Source organism: Penicillium daleae, assembly GCF_028827525.1.
Source record: "Penicillium daleae strain IBT 16125 chromosome Unknown utg000002l_segment0_segment0, whole genome shotgun sequence".
Lineage (NCBI taxonomy): Eukaryota > Fungi > Ascomycota > Eurotiomycetes > Eurotiales > Aspergillaceae > Penicillium > Penicillium daleae.
The window spans coordinates 6956746-6979859 of NW_026623150.1; the positions used below are offsets into that span (position 1 = coordinate 6956746).

General features: G+C 52.5%; 7 protein-coding genes across 7 annotated transcripts; 3 read left to right on the top strand and 4 right to left on the bottom strand.

Annotated features, from left to right (window-relative positions):
- Window positions 1-1938: 1938 nt before the first annotated feature.
- N7458_003390 (putative RNA 3'-terminal phosphate cyclase) lies at window positions 1939-3444 on the bottom strand (the record flags this gene model as incomplete). Its single annotated transcript, XM_056906773.1, has 1 exon — window positions 1939-3444. One exon carries the CDS (start codon window positions 3442-3444, stop codon window positions 1939-1941), a length of 1506 nt encoding a protein of 501 aa, XP_056770880.1.
- A 600-nt stretch (window positions 3445-4044) lies between these two features.
- On the top strand, window positions 4045-6753 carry N7458_003391 (uncharacterized protein; the record flags this gene model as incomplete). Its single annotated transcript, XM_056906774.1, has 1 exon — window positions 4045-6753. One exon carries the CDS (start codon window positions 4045-4047, stop codon window positions 6751-6753), a length of 2709 nt encoding a protein of 902 aa, XP_056770881.1.
- A 1041-nt stretch (window positions 6754-7794) lies between these two features.
- Window positions 7795-9462, bottom strand: N7458_003392 (BAR and SH3 domain-containing protein; the record flags this gene model as incomplete). Its single annotated transcript, XM_056906775.1, has 4 exons — window positions 7795-8709; window positions 8766-8882; window positions 8947-9264; window positions 9349-9462. 4 exons carry the CDS (start codon window positions 9460-9462, stop codon window positions 7795-7797), a joined length of 1464 nt encoding a protein of 487 aa, XP_056770882.1.
- An 878-nt stretch (window positions 9463-10340) lies between these two features.
- Window positions 10341-12182, top strand: N7458_003393 (DNA helicase ZGRF1-like domain-containing protein; the record flags this gene model as incomplete). Its single annotated transcript, XM_056906776.1, has 1 exon — window positions 10341-12182. One exon carries the CDS (start codon window positions 10341-10343, stop codon window positions 12180-12182), a length of 1842 nt encoding a protein of 613 aa, XP_056770883.1.
- A 722-nt stretch (window positions 12183-12904) lies between these two features.
- Window positions 12905-14286, bottom strand: N7458_003394 (class I SAM-dependent methyltransferase; the record flags this gene model as incomplete). Its single annotated transcript, XM_056906777.1, has 3 exons — window positions 12905-13614; window positions 13740-13853; window positions 14202-14286. 3 exons carry the CDS (start codon window positions 14284-14286, stop codon window positions 12905-12907), a joined length of 909 nt encoding a protein of 302 aa, XP_056770884.1.
- A 1075-nt stretch (window positions 14287-15361) lies between these two features.
- Window positions 15362-20505, bottom strand: N7458_003395 (putative nuclear migration protein (ApsA); the record flags this gene model as incomplete). The annotated part of the gene is made up of 3 exons (XM_056906778.1): window positions 15362-18884; window positions 18926-19992; window positions 20053-20505. The coding sequence occupies 3 exons, from the start codon at window positions 20503-20505 to the stop codon at window positions 15362-15364; spliced, it is 5043 nt and encodes a 1680-aa protein (XP_056770885.1).
- Window positions 20506-21767: 1262 nt separating this feature from the next.
- Window positions 21768-22838, top strand: N7458_003396 (U2-type spliceosomal complex subunit CWC24; the record flags this gene model as incomplete). Its single annotated transcript, XM_056906779.1, has 2 exons — window positions 21768-22317; window positions 22381-22838. The coding sequence occupies 2 exons, from the start codon at window positions 21768-21770 to the stop codon at window positions 22836-22838; spliced, it is 1008 nt and encodes a 335-aa protein (XP_056770886.1).
- Window positions 22839-23114: the final 276 nt, after the last annotated feature.

Below are 23114 nucleotides of genomic sequence, written 5' to 3' on the forward strand. Positions count from 1 at the left end.
AACTCGAGGGAGAAAGAGGATGAGGAGCATTACTTCACCTCATGTTGAAATACGGATACTATACTTTTAATGTGGCTATCATTGGATTCTAAAGGAGAGTCAATGTGAGTATGTGGTTGCCTGATGGGATCAAGAAGTACAATACTTTAACATTGCAAGTCTAGATGCAAACCCATGGATAATTCCGGGAAACGAGATGCGCCGTCGAATCATAAGGCACCAATTCATCTAATGGGACCTTGAAATCTTTCGACGGAGTTTTTCATTGGCGTAGCATGTAGATAGTAGATAGCTTCTGTGCTTTGTACTGAGAGTACGGAATATTCTAGATTCCTTAACAGTCTCAACAAAGCCATGGCTGCCCGAAGCAGCCAGCACGTGGGGACATCAGCCTTGGAAAATTTCAACTAAAAAAGAGGAAACGAGGATCCGACGCACCCCACAGTTCAGAAACTAACCTCGAGGGAACAGTGTGAACCACTCATACGGAGTATGTCTCCGTGCTGTAGGTACAGAAGGGTGGATTTCGTTCTTCGGGCTTCGGGGATTGATCCAAGCTAGCCATTACGGAATCATGTTTGAAGTGAAACACATGGGTCGCGACTTGCGAGCTGTCTTCGATGTACATTATTGTAATTCTGGCCTCTTCCATACAAAAACCCACGTCCCTCGTGGTGTTTTCATTACCCGTTCACCCCCTTTTTTCCTCCCCACTAGGGCCGCTCAGCCACAGTCAGATCATTGTTCGCTGTTTCAGAGTGGGCTGTGGGGAATTTCTTTCTCCACTTCTTCCTCTGATGAACTCTATGAGGTAGGTTTAGAGGCTGATCGCGGCTGCTGGTGGCAGTGTGGGAGGCTGGTGTGGCTTGACGGAAACTGTTCCAACGGCCGTATGGATATACCAAGTACGTATCGGAGCATTACCGCTTGTATTTTTCTATGCTGCAAGAGGTCTGGTCGATGTGAAAGGGCGTTATTTTCACTTCTGATGACCCTCAAGAATGTCGAGTGCGTTGTCTGTGTCTCAGGCTGAGAAGCCTGATCCTGGCGTTTGGGATCGTGGCTTGGTGTTTTGCAGGAGCGGTTCGGAATAGATGCCGAGCTGTCTATGCCGCGTGTTGAATCCCCTTTTACATAGAAGCTAAGCATTCCGAGCCTTATATGGCAGATACATACGCACATGGCCTGTATCGAGCCCGATGATACTCTGCAGCTAGGAAGATGGAGTAGGGGAAAATGAGTTCATGTCATGGAGGGCATTGACTCTTCCATACTCGGCACTATCTTCGAGGAAACAACCCCGGTCAGTGAGACACGTAATTCCACGTCGGTGGCTCACAACGGTCCGATCATAGTAAGTCCCCCCTGCAGGGCCTTGCGCGGGCTTGAGCGCCCGAGTCCAAAGTGGAGTGTGACTACAGTAGGTAAGTACAGCGACTGTCAAAAACGCGCTATTCGTTGCGTTGTGCTCTTCGAGTCTGTGCCCATTTGTCCATGTCATCGAATCGACGTAGGCCCCTGTTGTACCGCGGTGGCTTGACGGCTGATGGGGCGATGCTAGCCCCCTGTCATCTCGGTTTGCGATGCATGCATCTTGTTGGTTGCTGTGTTGGAATGAGGTATTTTGTACTCCTGCTCTCGGCCCCCTCATGAGCCTTCTGGACATTGACAGGGGTGGACCTTGGGGCACGTCGGGGATTTTTGGTGGGGGCGGTCGATTCATTGAATTGTTTGATCAGCATTATGGATTGATTGATGATCTACTTAGTGTCACAGATGTAGTTGTCAATTGATTAAACGAACAACAGATTAATTGCTCGGCTATGGACAGGGTTTACAAGATGGAAAGTCGTTGATGCGTCCAGTTTCATTGGCGGGTTGTCCTGCCTCTCACCTCGCAGTCCACAATTGGTCTTTCCATTAATGAAAGTATCGTGTTTAATTATCAGGTACATCGTATAACATCTTCTGACACACCCACTGGGCCGTCTTTGTGTGGAGAGTCCAATATCGCTCGTCCTCAGGTGCTTGAGCCGCCTCGCTTCCAGAAATACCCACTTTGTCTCCAATTTTCCCAAGAGCCTCAAACACTACGATTTGGTCCCTCATGTGAGAGTCTAGACATGATCTCTTCGCAGCTGAAGATCCAGTTGGTCCACCTTGTCGGTCCGTGGGGGTATCATCTTGCGTCTCGGACAATTCCTCGATGAATCCTTGCACGCAGCTGTCAATCATGTCGGAGACTCTTTGTAGATGTGCTTCCGAGTTACTCTTCTTCGGAGGCGGTCCCTGACCATTTTTGTATTTTTGGTGCTTTCCAGGTTTCTTCTTTGTGGACATGTGCCCCTTGTTATCGCCTAGCAAGGCATCATGACCAATTCGGAATCCCGTGGAAGTATGCGCGACAAGAAGGATATATAGTCGGCTATAATGAGATGTAATTTCTGTTGGAGACAGATCAATGGGCATACGGCTTTCTCCGTCCAATGGCTCGGCAAGAATCGACGAGTCCAATGATTTCAAAGCCTTGCGTAGCCTGCGAAGAGTCTCTCGCTCAACGTAGTTGGCAACGGTCAGAGATTGCCTATGCTCAATGGCTTCCTGGAGAGTATCGTTTGGTGCGAGGATAGTAACGGTAAAGCGACTAATCTTCCCACGCTCATAGTTCATAATGTTGACCCGTGGAAAGCGAGACGCGCGTTCAGCATCTACGCGCTGCGATGGTTCCGTACCTACGGACACATCTTCGGGCTTCGGCAAAGGACGAATAAAGAAGCTCACTTCACCCATTCCCATGATCCCTGTGGTCCAGCCACGCTTCTGCAGCGTCATCGAGAATGGAGGAAGACCCAATCGAGCAAAATTCGGTGCCATGACTTGAGCAGCGTAGTCGTAGGAAGGGGAACTAGTCCCGTTCGTGCCACCGACAATGTTCACTCTGAGGCATTCCGTCGATGCGCGCGATCCAACATGCAACAGGTAAGGGTACAGAGCCTGGAAAATGAGAAAGACAGATCCCGGAGTTGTCAATCGAATGTTGTACTCTGTCTTCACGGAGAGAGTGGCTAGCGATACGAGCGGTACATTTTGAGGTTGTTGGGTCGTGTCTGCTGATTGCTCGTCCTCCTCTGTACTGGCTTGTGGTGGCGTGAATGTCAAACACTTCGATCCCACATTTCCATCCGAGACGTGGCTGCCACTAATTTCAGCCAGCAATTTGACCGCTGCTGCGTGCGATGCTTTGAGGCCAGTCTTTCCTCCGCGATTTCCGCGGACGTGATCTATCGTCACTGCTCGGCCTGTCAATGCCGATAGTCCCAGGGCAATTCGGACGAGTTGCCCGCCTCCTTCCAGCGTTCTTCCATCAAGATGGATGTGGTGAGATTTCTGTATAGTCTCGGCTCCACTTGAGGCTAACCGGATCGGAAGTTTAGAGGGCGCCATTTGGAAATCCCAAATGAGCGATCGTGCTGACTGTGAACTGCCAGGATAGATGGGGAAAGGCGATCTATTCAAGGACGCTGGTTAGCAAAGGCAAAGTTGCAATCACGGGCGACTCTTTTATATCATCAAAAGCTCTTCTCTCCAAAATTTTCTTATAATCATGTCGGCGACCATTTTCGGCCTCGTGTTGTGGTGATTGAGTCAGGCCAAGGCTGCATCCAATGGTATTGGTGACTCACTCTGCATTAGTCGCGTTCACGCGCTTGGAACTATTCAGACTAGCGGCAGCGCCTTGCTCACTAGCCGATGCTTAGTTCGTATCTGGATTTGCGTTGATTTCCAAACGCAGGGTCGTGATCGAGGTATGATCTCAATTCTTGAATTGAAATCCAACCCTGCTTGGTGTCTACGGCAGCAACCTTCCACTGCCTCGAGGTTGACTTGCACCTGCCACGATGGACCACTACGCACTTTCCACCCGCTGGCAATGCCGAAAGATGGAATGCCCATTACTTTCGAAATGCAGCTTTTTGGTCCTTTTGATCATCCCTTTACATCAATTCTCATTCACGTACCACGTACCATACAGAATTTCACATTATGTTTTCCTCAATCAGTACTCGCGATCGTCTACGGAGATCCATGTCCACTCGTTCCATGCGAAGAGCCCGTCCAGTTCGAGAGCCAGAGCCAGTCAACCCGGAAATCGCCAAAGCTCAGGCAAAGGCGGCTGCATCACGGGCAATGCGCTCAAGCGCGTCCTCGGCGGAATCCAAGGCATATGATCGATTAGGAGGGCCAGCACAGGTGGCAGTTCCTAAGAGGCGACCAGGTTCAAGCCTTCGGTATACAGAAGACGATGCTTCCGTCTATTCCGCATCCATTGTACCTCCCGTGACGCCTCGTCAATCTACGGAGAAGAATGGGACGAATCGAGGACATACACTCGAAGACTTGGCCGCATTGCCCCCAATCACCGAGCTCCAGGGACTAGATGGACGAGATAGTTCGGTGCCTTCGTCATACCGCCGACTGCGCAAGGCCAAGTCCATGTTCTCAACCCGAGCTCGATCTTCTCATGTGCCATTTGGGCCACCGCCGATGTCCCCTCGAAATGCCTGTGAACTAGAACGAAGTCCGGAAATCGAGCTACCTCGGACCCTACGGCCTTCTACCTCCTTCATTCGCGGCCGTCGCCATGTCAATCGAGCAATTAGACATGCCAAGAGCCACGATGTAGCCATTCAGCTCGCCCGCAAGCAGTTCATGGAGGAAGCTGAAAGTCCGGCAACTCAGATCAGGCGCTCGTCGTTCTTCAACCGACGCAAACGAGAACACAAGCCGTTTCGCAAGACGTTCCGAGTCACGAGCGATACTGGGCCAATTCCAGGCTCTACACCAGAACACGTTTCTCGACGGGCCTCGCGCAGTAGATCTCGAACCTTCTCTTCATCCATCAAGAGCGGCTTCCGGCGTGTCTTCGGAATTTCGAAGCCTGCTGGGCTTCAGCAATCCGAGTTCAGACTAGAAGCAGAGGACCTGTCCATCGCACGACCAGATTCGACGCTTGAAAATCATCCTACTGGGCCTGCAATCAGTGGCGACATGAGTATGGACCATTATCTGCTGTCCAGTCCTCTTTCGGTCGATTCTCCAGGAGACACCAGCCTCTGCACATCCAAATCCCGCGTGACTAGCTGGGCAGATTCGTCCGTCGCCAACACAGTGATGACACGAAAGACCCGACACCGCCAGTCACTATCTCTGATTGAAGAGCATGGGGATCTGAACAAGCAATTGCCCCAAGTGCCTGGTAATCGCACCGGTCGCCAGCTTCCCCAGTATGAAGAGACCATCATCGGATCGGACATCAATGCCGGTGGACTCAACAATTGGGCCGATAGCAATGACTTATATTCAGCGCTAATGCAGAAGATTAGACGGCAGGCTATGCATACACCCGATGGAGAAATTGTCTTTGGCACGGTCCCAGAACATCGTGCGATTCCAGAGCGCACATCCTCGGTATATTCACATCGCAGCAGACGCACGATTCGGCACATCCCCAGCGAAGAATCATCGATAGCCGGATCATTTGCAACCGCACGTGTTGGTGACTCAAAGTCTCCACAGCGGCGCCAACCAGGGCCTCTTTCACACACTTCGGGCAAGTTTGCGCAGTGCAAATCTGGCCAAGAGACCTATTCGCCTCTCAACAATTTCTCGGGGGCAAAGTCACCACGTTCGCCTTCCATTGTCGGCGAAGAGCCAGACGATGATACTGGGAGTGTTATTATTGCTCGCTTTGGGGCTTTGCAAGCAGGAACTGGGTCTCCCAGTGTCTACTCGCGAACGACTAGTGGCAACACCCCCACAAAGAACTCAAGTGGATGTGTAGCCAGCTTTATCGATGGCGAGACAGGAACTGCAACTATATTTGCTTCTCAGCGAACGGCTTATAGCTCGCCGACTCGAACTGATGGCTCCATCCCATCAAGCACCCCCATGGAACCCAGTGCGGACTGGCAAAAGTGGATGAGCTCCCAAATTGAGAGGATCGAAAAAACAAGCCCGACCAGAGAGCACCTTCGCGAGGATACCCGCTTCGAGGACGATGATGATCAGATATTCATGGGAATGCTGAAGCGGACTCCAGCACCAGCCCCGGAAATTCATGAGCCTTATGTTCCTGAAGACGCAAGCTGTGTTGATTCCTTACCACGGGAAAATCCCAGGCCTCTGGCTCAAAACAATTTCTCTCATCCATTCAGTCGAGCTTCTAGCGTACGAACCATCTTGTCGTCGCAGAAGGTCCAGCCTCTTGAACCAATGCAAAATCGGCCAAATCCCTCGGATGCTGAAGATGTCTCTGAGCCTTCTGTCTTGGATACTTCGTCAATGTCTGCTCGGATTCCCATCGGCCAGAGTCCATCGCCAATTCGCATTAGATCTTCCAACATGCTCGCGCCTCCAGAGTCTCCAACTCCTCGCCGGACTGGTCCCGAGTCACAGAAGCGATTGTGGACTCAGGAACAATACCGACATTACTCTGCTCGACGCCCAATCGCAAAGGGGAAGTCCAACTCATTCCGGTCAATGTGGAGCTACCATGATGCTCACGGTACGAACAATGAAAACACCCGACAGCAGGAAGAGCATGACGAGATGATGGACGATTATCACAAACTCCAAGATGTTCATTCGACTATTTCCAGCAAGCGCATGGTGGACATGTTTCTGGACAGTCGACGTCGGAAGATGGGAAGAGAGGGATCTGGGAGCACCGCTGCAGGCGAGGCGTTTATTTAAATTCATTCAAGGAGCCCTGGGTGGAGGGTTCCACGTCTTCCACCTACCCAGATGATCGTTGAATTACGGGGTGGATTGTGATGGATGTTGACGACGATATATATCCTTCCCTGGTCACTCCTTTCCACGTGGATCATCAATGTTGTCAACAGCGGATAACAACTTGCTATACCGTATATCTGTTATATCAGCAGCTTGTAGGTAGCAATAAAATGCGATTCAATAGTTATCTTTACAATATTGCTTGCCTCCAAAAATAAGAGAATCCGACAGAAGATATCTATAATAACCGCATAATGTTTGATGCAAAAAGAAACTCTCCCTCGGGGAATCGAACCCCGGTCTCCCGCGCTTATCAGAGTTAATGACAAGCGGAAATCATGACCACTAGACCAAGGAAGAAGTGGATGGTCGAGTTACTGCTCGGCCACTTGGTACTGGTTGATATCAAAAAGCGCATATTGTGAATCTATGAGGCAGGAATTTGCGGATAGATACAAGACATCACAACTCTCCATACTTGACATATAGCCATGAGATGATTTTAAAGGTCGAACAACTGCATTGATTAAGATGTGATTAAGCCAATAATACAACAATACCTGTACAGGCCTTATTATATAGTCGATCAAAGCAGACAGTTGGTGACCAGCCGTAGATACTGAATGGATCCATTACTGAGATGATTCCTGGCGCAGCTAGCACGGGCAGGTATAGAGGTCAGCGAAGAACTCTAGAACTCTCATACATTCTGTTGAGCAAGCAGTACTGATTTTGTTCGTGCAAGAAGAATCCTCTTCTCGTGAATTCAGAACTAGATGACATGTAGAAAGACTTTTCAATAGCAGCAAGACAACACAAATCATTAATTGTCGTAACATATATTAGCGCCGAAGAAGTCGTCTCCTCCTTGGATATCACAATTTCCCAGTCCGTATATAGGATACCATCCAGCCGACTACCATTTCCCCAAACCCCGATCCAATATCCACCTCAACAAGCCTCTATTTGTTTGAAGGCCCGACGGGACCTTGTTTTTGATCACTCGACATAATTTGCCGGAAACGCTCCCTGCATACCGCGCAACTCGCCTTCCCACCAGTCATCCGTGCTGTTTGTCTTCTGTATCACGCGAATTCGATCGCCCTCTCGGAAGACCAGATCCCCAGCTCCCTGCCCGTCAAAGTCGTATAGCGCCGTCACATAGTTTATCGGCCGGGGTGGTGGTGGGGGCTTCTTCTTTTTCAGCGCCGCCATGGCGAAGGGCTCTGTCCCTGCGCTGGCTGTGGTGTTTGAGGAGGCCTGGCGGTGCAATTGGAAGTGGTCGATGTTCGGGCCTGCAGGCGAGAATGAAACGCCCGTTGGGGGAGCGGCAGGCTGGATGAATGGACTTGGTGCTGTAGCGACTAAGGGAGGAGGCATGTACGAGTCTCCACCCGATGGGAGCGGCGGGGTACTCGACGAGCTTCCGACTGAGATAGGCGGCGTCATCATCGAGGAGCTCGGGGATGGAGATCGCATATCTGCTGCGCAGGGGGGTACAAGCATTGAGGGTGGCACGTTGTACCGGGGCACGCTGCTGCTGCCGCTGCGGATGGATGAAACCGAGGACATGGTGCTGATGCTTCGGCCGCCGATAGAAGGGCGCTTGTTTTGCGATTCGTGGGCCTGGGACATGCGGAGGGCTTTGCCGTGGGAGAGGCAGCTTAGACTCTCGACGTCGTCTTGGGCGGGTCTGTGGGCGCATTCCCAGTCTTGCACGAGTTGGTCCATTGGGGGTGGGGGGTTGGGGAAGCCTTCATCTTCGCAGTAGCCGGACAACGCAGTGTAGTAGTGCGCTAACATGCGGTTCTGAATCTCAACTTGGGCGCGGAGTATGAATGGGGCCAAGGAGAAGAGGAGTGAGATGAGAGTGGGTAGGCGCTGGAGCAGGTCTTGGTCTGCGTGTTGGTAGACCTGATATAGTAATTAGTGACTGCGTGAGATGGTGGGTAGTGCATGAAGCCGCTTACCTCTTTCGCCGTCGATAGATCTGCTTCTGCCTTGGCGAGAGTGGCATTTTCGCGATCAGAGCGCTTTGGTTTATGGATGAGGCTATCGACTTTGCTTTGAAAACGCTCATAATCCGACTGTCAATGGTGGTAATTAGTATGATGTCATTCCAAGTGTGAGGTTGCTCCAACAGTCTCCTACCTTTTTATCATTTCGCTTCTTGATCGTCTTCTTCATCGGAGCTAGGTAGCTCTTTGCCTGTTCCGCAGGCTGGGACATGCGCTGCTCGACGACATTGAGTTCCTGCACAAGATCGACGCGCAATTCATCATATTCGCGTCGCAGGTTGTTCGTTCGTGAGAGGAGCGCAGGGGGAGTTTCCTCAGGGACATGGCGCGTTTCTGTCTCGGATGAACCGACGATGGGCGCATATAGACCGTCAAATTCATCAGCCATGCGACTCTGGAAGGTCGCAATGGAAACCCACGCATCGCGCCAGGCCTTGGTCGATTCGATAATCTGAAAGGAGGCAGAGAGTCGATTAGTTATTGAGGAACGCGCGTCACTGGCAATGAGGGGAATTCACGAAACGATGCTGCCTACCTTGGTAAATAGGTTATCGGCATCTTCAAAATCTTTTAAAAGGACAGCCACCTGGCTGTTGTCTGCAGACTTGGCTGTGGTCAATCGACCAAAACGTCTCTGCATGCTCTGCATCCTGGATGAAGCTGCCAGGAACGAGTGAAATCTGACACGGGAATAAAGTGAACAGCTTGGGAATGTACCACAACAGAGCCAACCGGGGAAATCAATCAGACCACAAGCTTCTCAGCTTCCCGAGGGGAATGAGCCAATCTCAGCGGTCTGCAACACGGGAAGAAGATACGGAGAAGAGGAAAAAACTAAAACCAGGGCGATGACATTGGCGAGGCCGAATTCCCCCTCCTCGACGGGCTCCAACTTGTTTCAGCCTCCTGCGGCTCTCATAAAATGTCCCCGGGGGGGGCCACGGCCCCCTCCTCCAAGGTTCAACCCCTCCACACTATTTTTGGGAATCCAGCTTGATGCATGCTTGAGTTTCTGCGAGGCTTAACCGTTCAGGATATCCTGCCGATCGATACCTCCATGGCTTTGGGCCGGTCCTGCGTGCTGGTCCACTATAAGAATGGACAAATCAGACTCATGGACCTGACTCGGTACATTATGAACTGACCTCTCAAAAGGGCCGGTGCCGCGTGGGGGCTGGGGGCGATGTAGACAGGATGAAATGAGTCAATTCAATAGTGAACGCACGCATATCGTATGTTGCAAGTCCACACCAGGCAGGCGTTGGAGGGAAATAGAGAGAAATGTGATAGATCCGAAGACTGGAGAGGATGAAGGAAGCGGTTGACCTGTGGGCGTATACTTGGGATGGATGGCCTGAGGCTGCCCGTGTTGATTGTGCTTATCGCGGCTTCTCGTCATTTCGTCTGCGCGACTCTTTACATTGACATTTGCTGTACCTTTGCCTGGCTTCCTCCATACTACTCCATGGCTTCGCCTCTCGACTTTCCCCATGTATGATTTCATGCTTGGCCCCCCCCCGATCTACAATGACCGCGCCAGCATCCTCCACACCGCGAGGCACAGCCCCGACCTCCTCCGCGTCTGTGCCCGCGTCCTCGTCCCCGCTCACCGCGTCCGTGATCAAGTTTCGCTGTCTCTACACCCATGACCTGCGCCGAAAGTCTAAACGCTGGCAGGATGGCTATCTTCGATATCATGCGTTTAACAAACGCGTCATGGTCTACGATGAAACCGGGAACTACATTGGCGATCATCACTGGCGGTGCAACGATGAAGTACAAGACGGTGACGAGATGGAGCTGGATAAGGGGGCGTTGATTCAAGTTGGCGAGCGCATGGGGACGACTCAAACGGATCTTTCCAATCTATTCGAGAAGCGCAAATCTAGTCAGGGTTCCCCGCAGGCGACTGATGGCGCATCTCAGACACCGCGTGCCTCGGCGCCTGTCCGGTCCTCAGGCTCATCGCAGCCATTTCGTTCATTGAACGAGCTGTTGGGGATTAAGAAGACCCCAATCGGTCATTTGGTCTCACCATATGAAGAACTACACCCTCCGACCCCGGCTGCAAAAATCCCCGAATCATCTGAACGAACACCGAAACGGCAAAAGATTTCATCTACCGTTCGCTCGATAGAGAAGGCGCCTGTGAACGAGCGGAACACCCAGTCGCAGGTCGTAGATCTGACTGATCAAGAAGATGAGTCTTCGGTGATAAGAGCGCCGAATTTTGATCATGGCCGAAAACCTCCACGGGAATCACACCGGCAACCAGCATTGCCTAAGAACGACCTGGGACTGAACAGTCAACCTTCATCCATGATTGGATCCCGAAATATACAACAGCCGGCTATTTCAGCGAGATCTGCCACCCAGATATTCGTTAAACCTGTTCTCCCAACATCGGGCTTATCGAAGAGCCATCCTTCCAAGTCCGTGCCGCCTGTCGCTTCCAAAGAAGTGCGAAATGAACAGTTCGAAGCCCGTAGAAGTGCGAACATTGCAGTCAAACCGACACCACGGCCATCCCAACGAGAGGCACCGCGAAAGGCGCCAGAATTGACGAACCCAACGCGACCTGATTCCCCAACATTTGTAAAACCGGCCTTGCCTTCCTCATTGGAACGACGGAAAAGCCGATCGCCACGGCCACCGTCTGCAGCACCCAAAGACGGGCAAGCCGGACTGTCTGAAGCTCGAAAGCCTGCGAGTGGTGCCGTTCCACACGCGGATAGGTCAACGCCGGACAAAGTGCCCAAGGGTCCTGTCAATACTCTGCGTATGGCGACTGAAAAACCACGTCGGAAGTTGATGTACAGCGCCCTTCTACCCGGCGATGCATCGCAGAGATCAGCACCGGCACTATCCTCATCGTCGGGACCTTCGAGCCGGAGTCAACCAATAATCAAATCCGCGGAGTCTCAGTCAGTACGTACCCAAAAGAGGCTGGCGATTAGCTTGCTAATATCCTCATTTAGACCAGATACCGCTCCTCTTCAGGAGATTGAGTCTACGAATGCAGAGTTCATGCCTTCCGACTCAACCCAATTTATCCTGGAAGAGATGATAACCCCAATTCTGGAAACCGGTCTCGCGCAAAAGACAACTGTTCCTCCAAGTGCTCACCAAAATCCTCTATTGTCCCGAAATCTACCAGCGAAGAGAGCTCTTGACGCGCCCTTGCGCAAATCACTCTCAGATCCTACTGCTTTGACAACCGTCCAGACCCGTCCAACGTTGAGCCGGAGCGCATTGAGTGCAGTTCCTGAGCAACACGAGCCTGTCGAAGAAGGGCCCTGGACGTCCGAGGCATTGGACTTGTTTGACTTCTGGCCGCCTGGGCGGCCGAAACCCTGCTCCGCAGAGTAAGGCAGAATTTAGCTCCCAGCCTGATGAGTTATCTTGCATTATTATACCCCATTACTCGCCGAGAGGATGCTCTCCGATGTACACTGTGATGTTACGACTATTTTCTCATAGAAACGATGATACCCATTTAAGCAAGTGTTACGAATCAATATACAATAACTTCAATCAATCAATCAATCAACACTCTATTAACCTGATGCAGCCTAACTAGTGGCGTAATGGCTATGCAGGCGCTTCCTCCGGCGGAAGCAAGAGTATTCCGAACGCCAGACCCGCGCATGAAACAGTAAATACATAGGAAAACGGCGTATTGCCATATAAAATCAGCCCAAAAATCAACCCAAGACAGTATCCAAACGCCCGCAATGCCCTCGATCCTATGTACCATGAATCTTTCAATTAGCCCTCACAATGGCCTGCTGCTTCCTCTGCATCTCCATCCCTGTCCTCTCCAGCATCCTTATCCTCCTGCTCCGTCTCGATTCGTGGCGTTCGTCGTCAACTGACGTGTTGGATGTATGTCTTCAAAGACCTCTCGGTAGGCCTCGGTTGTCATTGTTCCTAATACCCATCGTTTTCACCACCTGCGCCTATACAATAACTTATATGACACACATTCGATTCCTCTCATCTTGACTCTCCTTAACAATTTCGAATGACTATATCTGAAGACACATAAATCAACCACTCCAATCCATCCTCCCAACCAAACCCCCAACTCCCTAGCGACTCTTTTTAACCAAAACCCCCGAAATATGCGGCATAACCGACCACTCAAACGACCGATCAATCTGCACACTCTCCCACCCCCCATCCTCATCAGCAGCCCCCCTCAAAGCCCCCTCAACATCACGATCCAAACAACAATCCCCAATAAAATAGCTCCACCCAAACACCTGATAAATTCCCTGCGCAATCCGCGCCGCAATAGACCCCTTCGCCGTCCGCCACGGATTAACAACATGCTCCATAACAAGAACCCGTCCGCCAGGTTTAAGCAGCGCATACAATTCCCGCGTTGTCCGCTCTAACTGCGGGACAGAGCATAGCACGCGCACGCAGATGATTGCATCGAAGATACCAGTCCCATTCGCCTTGTGGGCATCTGCCACGCCTGTACCGGCAGCTTCGAGTGCGGGGAGGAGTTCGGACGATGCGACGCTACATGGGAGAAGGTGGTATTTTGAGGATAGACCCTCTGCTAGTGCTTTGTTCTGGATTGCTTTGTGGAGGCCGAGACAGGGCTCTGCGCCGTAGATGGCTTTTATGGCTGGGGAGCGGAGGAGGGGCATTTGGGAGCCTGTGCCTGGGCCGATGTCTAGTACGACGCCTGAGGCGGTTTTGAGGAGTGGGGGGATTAGAGCTGAGGAGCCGGCTGGTTCGACTTGTGTTGGTTCTCCGTTGGGCGTTGTTGCGGGGGGTTGCCGGGATGCTAGCAGAGAGTTAGAAAAGGGACATTTCTCGGTGTTGGATAGACAGTTCTTTAGAAAAGGCCGTTGTTGTTTCCTTTTCTCGGGGGGTGGATTGTGCCTTTGGAATATGTGATTGTGGGCTTACTAGTAAATGCAATCCAGAATCGAGCAAAGGCTTCGTCACGAAGTTTCGCGGTCTGCATGATAGGGGCGAGAACCTCGCCACGCTTGATAGCTTCGACGCAGACTCGAATGTAATCTATGCTAGTGATCAGCTGAAGCACTCTGTCTAGTAACTGTGATCGTATATGAATAGGCAGGAAAGGCCAACAAGAGAATAAGCATCAACATACTCCATGCGGGGTACTCTGGGTTACCATTGCCACAACAATATGCGCGGCAGCATACCTCGGAGCCAATTTACATGCATAAGGAACAAGACATGAGAAGTACGAGGCATTACAAGAACAAGGAAGCATGAACAAAAAGATCCATGATACACTCAAAAGAAACGATCAACGAGGGAAAACAATCATCTCAGAAAAATGAAGCAGCACCAAGATCTCCCCGAGATATCCAAAGCCCCAAACAAACGAATATCACTTACGAGAGATAGCCATAACCATTAAAACACATGGTTCAAATAAACCGAGCATACGCTCACGAAATGGCGGTGGAAGCTCAGTCGACATCGTGTAATCTGTAGTTATTGCAACGAAATTGGCGTGGTGATATGGATCGTCCAAAGTTGTGAGAAAGTACAGTAGAAAGGGAAGATGGAGTAATCCACTTCCAATCCACAGTGGGCAGATGTTAGGGCCAGCCGTGCGGATAAGAGTCACATGATATTGGGGGCTGAAGGACAAGACAGATACTTGAGCTACGATGGAATAGGGCTAGTCGATGTGATATCAGGGATGGAAGCACATCATATTGGCCTGTGATGAGCAATAGTGGTTTCAGATGGGTTCTTACAAGATGCAAAGCCGAATCATCAATATTATGATTTCCTCTTCCTCAGATTCCAATCTTCAGATGGTGCAGTAGTACAGCTCGGTCTACGGAGACATTGATTTATTCGAATCAGACGGAATGAAACTACATGATTGACATAGAATGCAGATTTAATTTTAGTACAGCTCACGTTCTGGTACAATCGGCACATACAAAGAAGCAGACAAACAAACTCGACAGCCGAGAATAAAAAGAGCGAGGTAGGAATGATCAGATATACGACGAAACGACATCATGCCAGTAAACAGAGATTATCAACCGATAAGAAAAAGAGATATATTGTTAAATGACTAGTCGGGTCAGACTGGATAGAACGTGGCTGAAACTAAATAAAAACGAAAGATCGAAATGACAGCACTGAGAATTGACAAAGGAAGGACGGTGATAGGAGAGTGTGTGCGTTTAGAATTTATTTGACGCGAGTTGGATTGAAAACGAAAGAGGTGGTCGAGGTTGTAGTAGGCATGTGTGCGTAGGAGGTGGGAGGTAGATAGAGAGAGCTGGCTGGAAAAAAAATTCCCCAAGACCAGCATTCCCAAGTCATCCAAAGTGGTGTGTCAAGAAGAGAAAAGGGCCAGGATCATGGCACCTTTCTATTAGAACGCATGGATAAGAAGCAGGAGCATATGCCGGGCAAGAAGGAAGAAAAAAGAAACTCGTGGGCAATTATACGAGTTAGTGCGAAGCCATCGCCGTTTGAGGGCCCGCCTGCAAACTCGATCAAACCAATTCCAATGCAACATGCAACGCTTTTTAGTGGTGGGAGTGGATGCGATCGACTCTTGGGCTATACCGGCTGTTGCGCGAGAGCGAACCCACGTCGTGCTTGCCGTCACAGCAGGCGCGAACATTCTCGAGGCGATCTTCGTCCTCGGCATCATGTGCAAGGTTCTCAATACTGGGCTGGTCACGGATACTCTCGTCATGAAGACTAGCTGCTTGGCCATGGCGTCCCTTCAGGCTGGCGATCGATCCACGGATCGAGCTATTCAGGATTGTACTGAGACGGGACGAGGACCGCTGTGGAGGATCCTCGGGAACTTGCAACGAGGAATTAGGCCCAGAGGTGCTCAGGGCCGGGGATGCACGCCCAGGAGTGCCTCCAGTCGAGCGCATAGACATGGCCGAGGCCGCACGCTGTGTCTTGGGTGGCTGGCGATGAGTGCGGCTGTTGTATGAAGACAACGACATACGGGCAGTCTGGCGCGAGGAGGATCTGAAGCCAGGATTAAACTCATCAATGTCGTCCAGAGTCACGCCGTTGTCATTGTCCTCGCCATTGTCATTGCTCTCTCGAAGGAGTAGATAAGACAAGGCGTTGAACCAGGTTTCGTGTCGCTGGCTTGTCGTGGCAGTGAAGCGGACCTTGCGACCAGGGCTGATGACCTCCAAGCTTCGGCAGTGAAGACCCGGTGGATACGGGTTGTCATCTGCAACCACTCGCACACTTTCGATAGGAACACTCTTAGTCCGAAGCTGAGACTTGCCCGCAGTCTGCGGATCCTGGTCACTCCAGTATAACGTGCGTGTATATGGATGGACCCAGAAGTAGCGCCGGTGACGCGTCGACGACATGTCTGAAGAACCAGTCTTACGGGTATACTTCCACAAGAATTCGCCAATCATGGTCTGGGTGATGGCTTGGATCATGCGGGGGTCGGTATTAGTGCCATAGCCGTGAGGCATAGGTCCAGCATAGGGGTTCATGTTGAACCGCTCCTCGAGTTCGGAGGCGAATGAAGACACCGATGACCGCCTTGACATCTGGCTCTGACTTCCTCTCCTCATACGAGCCTGGGTGGAAACGGTTCGTGCGGATCCCGGCCCTGTGCTCTGGTCGTTCGGCGTGCGCGGGGCGGTCTGTACGTTCACCCGATAGGCAGAGGCGGGCGCCAGAGGAGGACCCATCGTGCCGGGCGACGGAGCAGGAGGAATATCAATGGACCTCTTCTCAGCGGCCGCAATGGCTTCACGGTGGTCAGCTGGCAATGGAGGGTGGACACTAAGAGAAGACGTTTGGCTACTCGCAGTGTCGGGACGTCTTTGGCTTGATGCTCCAGATCTAGCAGATGATTGTGGTTGGAGGCGAGGTCTCAGCTTAGGAGTGGCGAATGGAGATGCGGCTGCAGCTCCTGCAGCAGCTCCAAGGGCGGCCATCTCCATTGTTTGCCTGCCGTCAGCAGAAGAAACTGGCCGAACAGACTCCCGGTCCACGAGAATCTGATCGATTTGCTTCGAAGAAAGAATCGTCTGAGATCCCTGGTCTGAGCTGACGAAGCTGGGACGTTGTCTATCTGACTGAGGCAGCAACGCGTTGCCAGAAATGTCACTCAAAGCCAGACCGGTGCTTCTTCGTCGGTCACTAGTGCTAGTACCAGAACGGTCACGAGCTGGTTCGATAGACCTATCTTGCTCGTCTTCGTGGATGACCACTGCAGCCGCGACAGCCTTTGGCTCCTCCATAGGATCTGTTTGGATTGCATAGTCACTCATGCGAGGAATGACGCGTACCACAGATTGGACTGGCTGTGTTTCAACGGAACGCAGGGTAGAGATGGAAGGCACCGGCAGAGGAGGAAGCTCGACCACCCTGGGTGTGACAGGCTCCGTGGATGCCGCATCAAGCAGGGTGATTGTCAGATCTGGGATGACCGGCTCTGGCGGAGGAGCAGGGACCGCCTTGACCGGCTCCGTAACTGCGGGGGATAGCAGAGATATTGACAGATCTGGCAGAATCGGCTCCGGTACAGGCGCCGGAATCACAATCGGTTCTGGTGGTGGTGCAGGCACTGCCTTGACTGGCTCTGTGAATGCAGGATCCAGCAGAGAGATAGACAGATCTGGGATGACTGGCTCCGGCACAGGAGCAGGAACTATAATGGGCTCTGGCGCGGGAGCAGGTTCGGCCTCGACTGGCTCCGTATGCTGCGATGAAATAGTCGACACCGCCATGTCGGGAATGTAGATCTCTTCAACGACAGGTTCCGGAAGAGGCTCAGGTTCGGGAAGCCGGGCCTGAACAGGCTCCGTTGCGTGGATGAAGTGAGAGGACAAGGACAGCTCGGGCAGCTCCCGAACAGGCTCGACAGGAACCACAGGCTCTGGCTCGGGAATGATTGCCTGCACGGGCTCAGTCGACTGCGACGCGATTGAAGAGAAGCTCATTTTAGGAATCTCAGGAACGGGCAGCTCTTGTTTCACAGGTTCGGTGGAACCGCCAGGCAGGTACGAAATAGCTAGTTCTGGCCAGCTAGGCGCGGTGGGAAGAGTTTCTTGAGAAGAGATTGTGGCAATGCCCATCTCCGCTGGCTCGGCCTGCGTACTAGCCTCCACCAACTGGGCTTCCACCGCACGCTCATCCCAGGCCATCTTTGGTGGGGTGGGAACGTTGGCCAGGTGATCATTATCTCCAGTCCCAGGCTTGAGTGGTGTCCACTGGGTACCTGAGCTGACCAACTTGGGCGTCTCTTCGCCTTCCGCAGCAATCTCACGGTCCACACTTCTCTGAGGCGTAGTTGGCTCCGAAACGGCAGAGACAGCGGCACCGGCGACACTAGCAACTGCGGCTCCTGCAACAGCAGCTTCTGCCATGGCAGCAACCGGAGTGCTTGGCTCCCAGGGATCCGTCATCATACCAGAATCGACCATGACGGGCTTAGGCAATGAGTCGAGCATGATCTCAGAGGGCCTCCGAGAGTCCAATGAAGGGCCCATGCGCGGCGTTGAGGCTTGGGAAGCATCACCAGCACCATCTTCCTCCTCCTCACCACCCTCTAGTTCGGCGAGTTCCGCAAAGAGGCTCTGGCCCTCCTGGGCTACAGGCCGCTCTTCGAAGCTCGGCGCCGGGGAATTGCGAGCGCTAGATGGACGACTGTTCGATGCCATCGGTGCCTCTCCGGAGGGGCGGATTCGCCGGAGAACGCTTCGCTTTGACCTCACACGACGGCTAGAAATATGAGTTTGGCTGGGGGACGGGAAGCCTCCATCTGTCTCATCCTCATCGGATGTGGCAGACGCCGTGCTGTGGTAGGAGTTACGATCGCGCGCCTTGGCCATCATCAGAGATGGGACTCGGGTGCGAGGAGTAGTCTGGACATTATTCTCGGTCTCGGTCAAATCAGCGGAGTCGTCACTGCTGTCATCGGCCATGCTTTCAACACCGGTCTGGAAAGCTTCGCTCTCCGTTGCCGTGGCCCGCTCGTTTGCTGTCTCAAATCCGTCTTCGGCTTCAGTGGCAGTCTGGTAGATATCACTAGGCTCATCTGGGGGGAGACGGCTCCGGAACGGCTCCTATTAGCTGAACTGGCCATGGCGGACCGGGTGGGACTGCCCTGGCCCGCATTGTCTTCCCAATCAGTATCATGAAGCTCCAGCTCAACCGAAGACTTTTCCTTACGGCCAGCACCCAGAAGATCTGGGCGAGCAGGCTTGCGGAAAGAATTGTCTTTGGTTTTCAAGCGCTTGGTGGACGCGTTGGGAGCATTGGTCTCACGACGACGCTGCTCGACCTCATCCCGGGCTTCTTGCAGCATGCGCTTGAGCTCAATCTTCTCGGTCTTTTCGCGATGGATAGTACTCTTGAGATTTTGGATCATACGATGAGCATGGCCGAGTGAGCTCTTGAGAGTCTCGGATTCCAAGTGGTTGTGCCGAGGGGTGAACTTGTTGGGGGACGGAGGGGGCGAGCTTTCAGGCGTGATTTGCTCGGCCTCTTCATCGTCACGATCGTCGGGCAGATCGCGAGATCCTTGCGATTCATACTGTCGGATCCTCATAGCAACCGCCTTCGCCAGCTCCTGGTTCTGGCCCGTCAATTCTTCCAGCTTTTTGTGAAGCGCAAGTTTCTCTGCATCACCAGCAGTCAAGTTCCGACGTAGCAGATGAATTTCAGAGTCATTCGCCTTCTGTGAAATTGCTTGTTCCTCCACTAGCTTCGCATTAGCTTGCCTCAGCTCCTCCAATTCCCTTTCGACGGCGCTCTTCTCCGAGTTCGAGGTGCTCAGGCTGCTGTTGAGCCTCTTCTCGCGCTCCACTGCGTCTTTGACAGCCGCCATGAGCTCGTGGGTCTGCGTCTCCAGAGCCCAGTTCTCATCCTTGTACCGTTGCTCGCTGTCATCAAGGGCACGGATGCGCTGGGAGTAGCCTTCCGCTTCGATTTCTAACCGCGACTTCTCTAGGTTGACCGACTTGAGAGTCTCCTCCCTCTCGGCTAGTAGTGCCTGTAATTGACGGACCTGGGCTAGTAGAGAGGTGGAAATCTCAGTTGCAAACTCGATATCGTGGACACGGCTGGACGGTTGGTTACGCTGCTTGCGAGAGGGAACGCTGACTTTGCTGGGAGAATTGGTCGCTTGGCTTGCAAAAAGAGCAGAACTGAGGGGAGACTGATGATAAAGTAGTTAGAGAGTTGGCTCAACGGAGCAGCAGTGATCAATCCACTGTACCTTTTGATCGAACCCTGGAGTACCCGGCTGAGGGTCCTCCGAGCCACCTGCCAACCGCTTCGGAGCCAAAAAGGCACGAGCGGCTTCCCGACCAATCTCATTATACTCCTCTTCCAAGTCGGCCAGTCGCTGCCGCAGCTCCGGTCCCATTTCACCTTCATCTTGCTGCTGCTCCACTTCCTTCAGCTGCTCCGTGAGTTCTCGCTGCTGCTCGATCAGAGCCGTTCCCAACTTGGACGCTTCCTCCAATCGACGCTCAGTCTCGGCCAAATGAGCCTCGAGGGCTCGCTTGGCCTGTGCAGGCGAAGAAGCATTGAGACTGAAGAGTTGCGTGTCGAATGAGGAGTACCGGTGGGATTCACGAGGACCCGCGGGTTGGCCCGAGGTCGACACGAACGGATCTTCCATCATGGTAGCGAGAGAGCTGTTGGCGCGAGTATGGGGTGCTGCCATTCTCCGAGGGTGCGGTGCCTCAGTCGGCTTCTGGATCCCCTAAGGTGAGAGGACGCAGTTGCCGATGAGGAGGGGAATGAGACTCGCGCGCGCGTCAATTTTTCCGTTTCAGTATTGACCCGTAATCGGTTCACGCGAGCATCGTTCGAGTCACCGTGCCTGGGAGAAGGAATTCGCGCAAGGTCCGCTCTGGCCTTGGGTGGATAATTGAGCCGGCCAGCGACACACGGATTGACAGTAATACCACGTGCGAAAATTGCGAAAATTGGATGCGACACGGGGGAAGGGCGCGAAGGAGACGGGCGTCGCGAGAAGCGAAGGTGAAATGACGAGGGGAACGGAGAACACAACAAACACGATACACTCGAGGATGGGCGAATCAGTAAGATCCCGAGCCGGCGAGATCCTTGACCAGGGACACGCGCGTTGATGACTTTGTGATGCAGCCAACCATAACACTCGGCGATCGGCAACGAATTATCACCCAACCGAGCGGGAAAGTCTCGACTCGGTTCGGGAGGGCCTAATGAATCAACAAAAGAAAAAAAAGAAAGAAAACAAAATCAACTAGATTAAGGAAAAGAAGGAAATAGGATAAGAGAGAGTAGAGAACGTGGGTGTATTGATGGGAAGGGGAGGGGGGGGAAGGGCAGTGGGCGACTCGGGCGGGGAGAAAAGGGAAGAGAGTCTCGAGAGGGAAGCGGGAGGGACTGCTAACTCTTGTTGCGGACTGCGCACTGGCAATTGGCACCAGCGTTTGAGATCACCGTGGGGAGATCAAGGAGCGGAGGGGGGGTCTACGAGCACGGATTCTCCTTTTTAAGGGTTAGGAGATGGAAGTAGGGTGGAATGATTATTGATTGGCATCTGCATGTTTGAGACCCTTGTTCGCCCTATTGTCCCTGATGTTGCCAGCTACGTTGCGTGGACAATTGCATCTACTATCAATCATCCACTGCATGCGATGATTATCATTCGATAGTCCCAGTCCAGTCCAGTCCAGTCCGGTTCGGTTGTTGACTTGTTGTTTTCTTTTCCCAACGCGTCGGGCACTCTGTTTGCTCTGTTTGCACTGTTTGCATGTCCACATGACTTGGAGAGGCCCCGCTGAGTCACGCATGCTTAGTCAGTCTCCGCGGGTTTCGAGCAGCTTCCGATGGTGACGATGATAAACTGGGACGAAGTCAAAAGTCCTTCAAAGATACCTTCTACCTTTTATCCTCTCTCAAATCAACCTACAAGTGCCCTACAGATCATCCAGCATGCCAGAAGAGACTGAAGTCGCAGAAGCTGTTCCCCAGTTCGGCTTCAAGAAACGCGCCAAGGGCAAAGCCAACTTCCGCAAGAAGCCCGCAACCCCGCCACCGGCCTCAGTCTCAGGGTCTGATTTCACATCATCCGACGATGAAGAAGGCCGGCGCATCAAGAGGCGACGCAAGAATGTGGCAGTGACAGCTTCATCCGCCGCAAATGCCACCAGGAGAAACCCCGCCGCCGATCAACCTGCCAGCACCGGTCCGGTCCCTCTATCAACGAGCAACGATGCCACGAAATCTTCCAACTGGTACGATGAGGATCTGAGTGCCAAGAACCTGCTGGGCTCAACGCGAGCTCAGGCGTCTACAGCTTCCGCTCCAGACGGTACCTACAAGGGCGCGGCCAACTATTCCTCGTTCATTCAGAAGAATCCCGATGCGCCGAGCAAGCAATTCGGTCCGATTAAAGCGCCCACGAACGTCCGAACTGTGACAGTAATGGACTTTGCCCCTGATGTTTGTAAGGACTGGAAACAGACTGGGTGGTGTGGATTCGGTATGTTCCTGGACAAATTGCCCCAAGAAGCTAATTGACCCGAGGCTAACATGACGACGATAGGCGATTCCTGCAAATTCCTACACGCCCGCGAGGACTACAAACAAGGCTGGGAACTAGATCGTGACTGGGAAATCGGCACCAATGGCAAGAAATTGAGCGGACGGGTGGTGTCGCAAAGGAAAGGCGCTGGCAAGACTGCCGAGGATGACGAGGACGAGGATGATGACGAGCTGCTGGACAGCATCCCCTTTGCCTGCATTATCTGTCGGAAACCATACCAGAACCCGATCATCACCAAGTGCGGGCACTACTTTTGCGAATCTTGCGCGCTGCAACGGTATCGCAAGAATCCGTCTTGTGCGGCGTGCGGGGCGGGTACGGGTGGTGTGTTTAATACTGCGAAGAAGCTGAATGCTTTGCTGGAGAAGAAGCGGGAGAAGGCACGGAAGGAGCGCGAGAAGGCGATTGAGGAGGGTGAGGAGGTGAGCGAGGAAGAGGAGAATGAGGGCAGTGAGTAGGATCGTTGGAGGGGGGTCTGGGGCAAGCTACAGCTGGACTGCGCTACATGGCCTAGGAGTGTCTTTGGACAAAAGTGGAACCGACTGAGCGCAATATTTTGGGATCATTATTCAGGTGCCTCTCGAGTGGAGAGTCGTAGATATCATGTCTAGAAGATCATGTATGTACACCTCCGAGGTTCAATTACACGACTTCCTCTAGCTCAACATATATCCGACACGGGTTCTATGCCGTCACCTTCCATCCATAGCTAGAGAGTCCCGTCGTAATCAGGA